The sequence below is a fragment of the Thecamonas trahens genome (assembly GCF_000142905.1).
Source record: "Thecamonas trahens ATCC 50062 unplaced genomic scaffold supercont1.46, whole genome shotgun sequence".
Classification (NCBI taxonomy): Eukaryota; order Apusomonadida; family Apusomonadidae; genus Thecamonas; species Thecamonas trahens.
In genome coordinates, this window is record NW_013657634.1 from 42,896 (window position 1) to 48,611 (window position 5,716).

General features: G+C 61.7%; 2 protein-coding genes across 2 annotated transcripts in view; one reads left to right on the forward strand and one right to left on the reverse strand.

Annotated features, from left to right (window-relative positions):
• The window catches only part of AMSG_09332 (uncharacterized protein), a gene marked incomplete at its 3' end in the record, with an annotated part of 1,176 nt that extends 929 nt beyond the window's left edge, over positions 1–247 (reverse strand). Inside the window, exon 1 of the mRNA XM_013899264.1 lies at positions 224–247. Coding sequence (XP_013754718.1) covers positions 224–228 — 5 coding nt within the window. The 5' untranslated portion in view covers positions 229–247. The remainder of the gene's footprint in view (positions 1–223) is intronic.
• A 668-nt stretch (positions 248–915) lies between these two features.
• AMSG_09333 (uncharacterized protein) lies at positions 916–5,664 on the forward strand. The gene is made up of 2 exons (XM_013899265.1): positions 916–953; positions 1,720–5,664. The coding sequence occupies exons 1-2, from the start codon at positions 930–932 to the stop codon at positions 5,644–5,646; spliced, it is 3,951 nt and encodes a 1,316-aa protein (XP_013754719.1). The 5' UTR covers positions 916–929; the 3' UTR covers positions 5,647–5,664.
• Positions 5,665–5,716: the final 52 nt, after the last annotated feature.

The following is a 5,716-nucleotide window of genomic DNA, read 5'->3' on the forward strand; positions in this document are numbered from 1 at the left end:
CCCCCCCCCTCCCCCTCCCCTCCCCCCTTCCCGAAGCAAAGAAACCAAACATTCTTGAAGGTTTGGCTCCATCACCGTAGCACACACCCACCCTCCCCCTCCCCTCCCCCCCTCCCTCCCCTCCAACCCTAACCCTAACCCTAACCCAAGCACACCACCGAACCATGCCCGTTCCCCCCACCCCCCTACCCCTCTTGCTCCATCTCTTCTTCCCCTTGCCTACCTCATCTGCTTCAGTTGAGAGTGCGGTGTGGCTTGGTGGGGCTGGCGTTCAGAGTGTGGACGACCTGCGGAAGGGGAGGAGGGGGGGGGGGGGGAGGGGGGATCAGGATCACGGTCAGGAACAGACGAGGGAGGAGGGAAGGGGGGGGGGGAGGGGGGGAGGGGGGGGGAGGGGGAGGGAGAGTACCCCATGTCTGTTTGTGGGCGGTGAGAAAGATCGGAATAGGAATCGGGGGAGATCGGGACATGGGCCATGGGCCTCCGGGGGCTGGGAGGGTGTAGAGCTAGGATCGGGACCAGGAAGGGGGTGAGGGGGGCGGGAAAGGAGGGGAGAGGAGATAGGGGAAGGAAGCAGTGCGCGTGTGCTTGTGTCTGTGTCTGTGTGTGTGTGTTACGGTGAGCGGGATCGGTATCGGTATCGGTATCGGTATCGGTATCGGTATCGGTATCGGTATCGAGACCGGGATTGAGATCGGAATCGGGATCAGAATCAGGGGGGGAGGAGAGAGAGAGTACGTGTATATATATAAGTCACAAAGAGTGTTCATTGAAACCGCTAGCTGAGCTGAAGGACCACTGGGCCTGTGTCCCAGAGCTTTCGTGGCTGGGTGAGCAAGCCGCCGGACGAGCTACCGACGAACCCACGCCCTGCCTGCCAACACCACCTACCACGACTTTGACACTCCTCTGTCCGCAGGGTGAGGACCATGTCAAGCCAGCAGAGTGTGCAAGTACGTCCCTCCTTTCACTTTCCCTCCCCTTCCCCCTTTCCTTCTTCAATTCCCCCCCACCTCAACCCCTGTGTCCATGCCCCCCCCTTCTTCCCCCCCCCCCCCCACGACGACTTGCCCCGAATCAGGTTTACCCCAAACCCAAGCACAGGGGGGAGGGGAAGGGGAAGGGGGGGTACTAGGGTACTTGGGGGGTGATTGTGTACAAGCAAGAGTACCACACCATCTCCCCCTCCTCTCTCTCTCTCTCTCCCCCCCCCCCCTCCTCCTCCTGTCGTTGTCTCGTCCGTTCCTGGTGGGTGCCGACAGGCGACAAAAAGTGGTTGCGGCCGGTGATTCTGCCTGACCATGAGCCATGACCATGATCATGACTCTCTTGACCACCATCATGATCATGACCACCATCATGATGGACATCGCTAGTAGTAGCAGAAGAGTCTACATGCTTAGTCAAGGGAACGGGAGGAGACTGGGACTGTGGGCTTTGGCCGTGTCCGGGGGGGGGGGGGGGGGGGAGGATCACTTGGTGGCATCGGCGTGAGCCTGACTGGCTGGCTGGATGGTGGGATGGCTGGCTGGCTCCGGAATGCAGACCCATGTACCATTACATGGACAGCAACCGGTCACCAAAGGCCCTTGTCTTCATCATCAGATGGTATTCCTCGGAATGTATCGCTCTCCCTGTCTCCCATCACACCCCCCCCCCCATCCCGCTCCTGGCAATCACGTACACTCACTCACCCCTTATCTGTTACTGGTGTTGTAGACCTTGCGCAAAGGTGCTGTGCTTGAAGGTGTATTGTTCAAGGTCGGTTCAAAGCACCGCAACTGGCGGAAGCGAGTCTTTGTGCTGCGGCCGGATGGCATGTTGTACTACTTCAAGTCTGCCAAGTCCAAGGAGCCTGCCGGAGTGCTCCAGTGTGAGGGCTACCAGGTTGTCGACTACACGGGACGGAAGCATGGATTTGCACTTGAGAAGGCGCACGATCCATCTGCGCGGGTCTGGCTCTTTGCCGCGCTCTCGACGGCAGAGCAGGAGCGATGGATGCGCAAGCTGGCGGTGGCTGTCCTCGGCATCGAGTTTGGTGACCCACTGAACATGGAGGATCCACCGCTGGAGATCATTGTGGACGCGGTATACTCGTGGCTCGGTCCAATGCTTGCCGAGCGCAACGTGACAGTCTCACGCGTGGCCGACGACTTTTGCGATGGAGTCATCCTGCTGCACGTGATGGAGATCATCCGGTACCTCACTGCGGATGTCTTCCACTCGTCACCGCGGACACGGACGCAAAAGCTGGACAACCTGCGAACTGCACTCAACATGGCCGACGACATGCGTGTCCCGCGCGACCGGGCCGAGGTCTCTGCCGCCGCCATTGTCGACGGCCTGGTGTCGGAGGAGCAGCTTGTCCGGTACCTGTTTAGTGTGATGAAGCGGCAGCGCGAAATGTCGACGACGCTCTCCACCTCAGGCTCGTTGCTAGCGCTGCGCGATGGCAGCTCGCTGGCGTCGACAGCGCGTCTGGGCGCGCGGGCCGGGCTGTACCGGCCGGCGGTGCGGACGTCGATGGTCCAGTCAGCTGACATGGACGTGGAGGCGCTGGCGGCAGCAGTGACAAACGGCGATGCGGATGAAGCCTTTGGCAAGAACCTCGACGGCTCGGGTGACATCGGACCCGAGTACTCGATTTGCATTTCAGGGCCCGAGTGCGGCAAGTCGTCGCTGGTGACGAGGTGGATGACCGGGACGTACGACGACTCGGAGTTCCGCGACTACGATCCTACGCTCGAGGACTTTTCCTCGCACAAGGTCATGGTCGACGGCAACGTGGCGTCGTGCGCAGTGCTAGACACCTCGGGCGTGCTGACGAACCTGCCACTGGTGCGGTCGTCGTACGCCTCGTCATCAGTCTTTGTCCTCATGTACGCCATTCCCGACAGTGACTCGTTCCACGCCATGACTCGGTTCTTCGACGCCCTGCTCGAGGTCCACTTTGCCAAGGTTCACGGGCCAAAGCGCAAGTTCGCGGCCAAGGACGTGGTTATTCCGCCGCTGGTCATTGTGGGGCACAAAGTCGATCAGTGGCGGTCCCGCGGCTTGCCGCAGCGTGCCGCCCACAACTTTGCCGAGGCCATCCAGCGGCCATACCTCGAGGCGTCGGCGGCGAGTGACATCAACACCAAGGAGGTCTTTGCCTGGGCCATCCGCGAGTCGAACGTCTCCAAGGGCCAGCTCTGGGTCGACTCTCCAATGTACTACGATCCGGTGCCCGACGAGGCGCTTGTGCTCCCGTCGACCGACGACGTTATCTTCCGCCCGCCCGAGGACTTTGCCTTTCCCTCGGTCTCGTTTGCAACGCTCCGCGGCCTGATCGAGCAGATGGCCAATCCGCACTACATGAACATGTCGTTTGTGGAGTCGATGCTCATGGTCCTCGACCAGTTTGCCACCCCGCTCGAGGTCGCCACCCTCCTTGTTGCCCGCCTCAAAGACAAGTCGACCAAGTGGTCGGACGACTCGGGCGAGAACGCGCTGATGCGGACCACTGTTCGCATCCGCGTCTTCCGGGTCCTCTACACCTGGATTCGCTGGTTCCCGCACCTCTGGATCAAGAACAAGCCAATGATCACGCTCCTCGGCACCGCGGTCAAGATCCTCAAAAAGGCCAAGGGCTGCAAGTTTCCGTGGATCTTCCTCCGCCGAGTCCATAAGGAGATCAAGGACAAGTCGGCCGACGTGGCGTCGTTCAAGGCGACACTCGCCGAGATCGACGGCCCGCTGCCAGGTGCTCCGATGTGGATTGCCGCTGGGAGCGGCGCCAACCAGGAGGCCGACGCTTCGCTGTGGGAGCAAGACGGCTCTGGCTGGCGCTGCCCAGTCACTGGCGTGCTGATCCAGGGCTCGACCGCGCCACCACACGCCATCCGCTCGCCGCGCCTCGCTGCGCTCTGGGACGCCCTCGTACCGGTTCTCGACTCGCGGCTCGGCCGTGGCCAGGTTGTTGTGGCCAAGCCCGAGGCCGTCCGCTCAGGCTCGCTCCGCCGGCGAACGATCGTCACGTCGACTGCGCACTCGCTCGAGGAGCTGACCTCGTCGCTTCGGGGCATGCCGGCCGACGAGTCTGAAGCAGCTAACAGCGCACCGCAGGTCGCCGGCGGCCTCCTTGCGCTGGACGTGACGCTCGTGGCGCAGCAGCTGTGTCTCTTGCATCAGGTCCTCTTTCAGGCCGTCATGCCAACCGAGTGCTACAACTCGGCATGGAGCAAGGACGACGGCGCCGGCGCGCCCAACGTCAAGCGCCTCTCGTCTCAGTTCAACACGCTCGCTGGCTGGGTCGCCACCATGGTCGTCGCCGAGCTTGACTTCCACCGGCGAGTCGAGCTGGTCACCAAGCTCATTGACCTCGCCGAGCTTCTTGTCCGCTACCGCGACTATCACGGTGCTATGGCCGTCATTTCCGGCCTTGCCATGACCGGCGTGCAGCGGCTTGAGGCCACATGGACCGCTGTCGACGACGACCACTTGCGAGTCCTCAACCGCCTCAAGCAGACCGTCTCGGGCCGCGGCCAGTTCAAGGCCATTCGCAACATCCTTGCCCGTACCGAGGAGCCGTGCGTCCCGTACATCGGCATGTACCTCACCGACATCACCTTTTTCTGCGACGGCAATCCGGACCGTCACGGCTTTATCAATGTCTTCAAGTGGGAGTCGGTGGCCAACGTCGTCAAGCAGATTCTCCGCTTCCAGCAGCAGGTCTATCCGTTTGCGCCCAACGCCGCAGTCCTCACCTGGATCTGTGCGGGACGGCCCATCGACGCCGACGCCATCATCCAACTCTCGCTCCTTGCAGAAAAACCGGTCGAGGGTGCTACCATCCGCGCCGTCCACAAGAACCCGCCTCTGGCTACCGTCGAGGAAAACAGCGCGCTCAAGAGTATTGTCACCAAGCTCTCGCTCTACACCGAGTCACTTCTTTCCAAGCTCGGCCGCTCCGCCCCGGATCCGGCTATCACCGAGCTCCTCACCGCCGCCGCTATCATTCTCGACGATCCGTACTCGATCCCACTTAATGACAGCGGGCTTGACACCCTGCGCGACTCGTCCACCACCACCACCACCGACCGCGGCATCACCGACGGCGACATTTCGTCATCGGACGACGACGAGCCGAGTGACGACGTCTCCTCCGAATCGGGCCACATTGACGACGAGCTCGCCAAGCGCGATGCTCAGGACGAGGACGAGGATGGAAGCGAAGCAAAGCCGGAGGCAGAGCCAAAGGCTGGAACTTCGTTTGACGAGTGCTCAACTATCAACGCGGGCAAGGACACGGCTGATACACTCCCTATGCCGTCGGATGCCACCAACGGGACCCGGACCAAGTCCAAGAGAACCAAGTCGGCAAGAACCGCAAGTACGTGCACATCGTGCACATCATGCACATCATGCACATCATGCACATCCCGCGGCTCTGGTTCCGGCTACTCGTACAGCTCGACCTCTGGCTCCAGCTCCGGGAGCAGGAACGCCAAGTCGAGCAAAGGCTCAGATGCTGCGCCAAATGATGGCTCTGCCTCGGACCAAGCTGCTCCTGTCCCTGCCGCCAAAGACGACGACGCTCCTGCCCGCTCTACCCCTGCAAGCGACGTTACTGGCTACGCCAACATCTCTAACTCGTCGTCCGAGTAAAATCACATCCATACCAACAAACCTGCGCCCTGCACCCAATCCGATCCCCTTACTCCCATCCCCCCCCCCA

Coding starts and splice junctions, on each gene's coding strand:
- AMSG_09333 (XM_013899265.1), top strand. CDS start 930: ATGTCAAGCCAGCAGAGTGTGCAA. Junction 954..1,719: donor CAAGCCAGCAGAGTGTGCAA/GTACGTCCCTCC, acceptor CTGGTGTTGTAG/ACCTTGCGCAAAGGTGCTGT.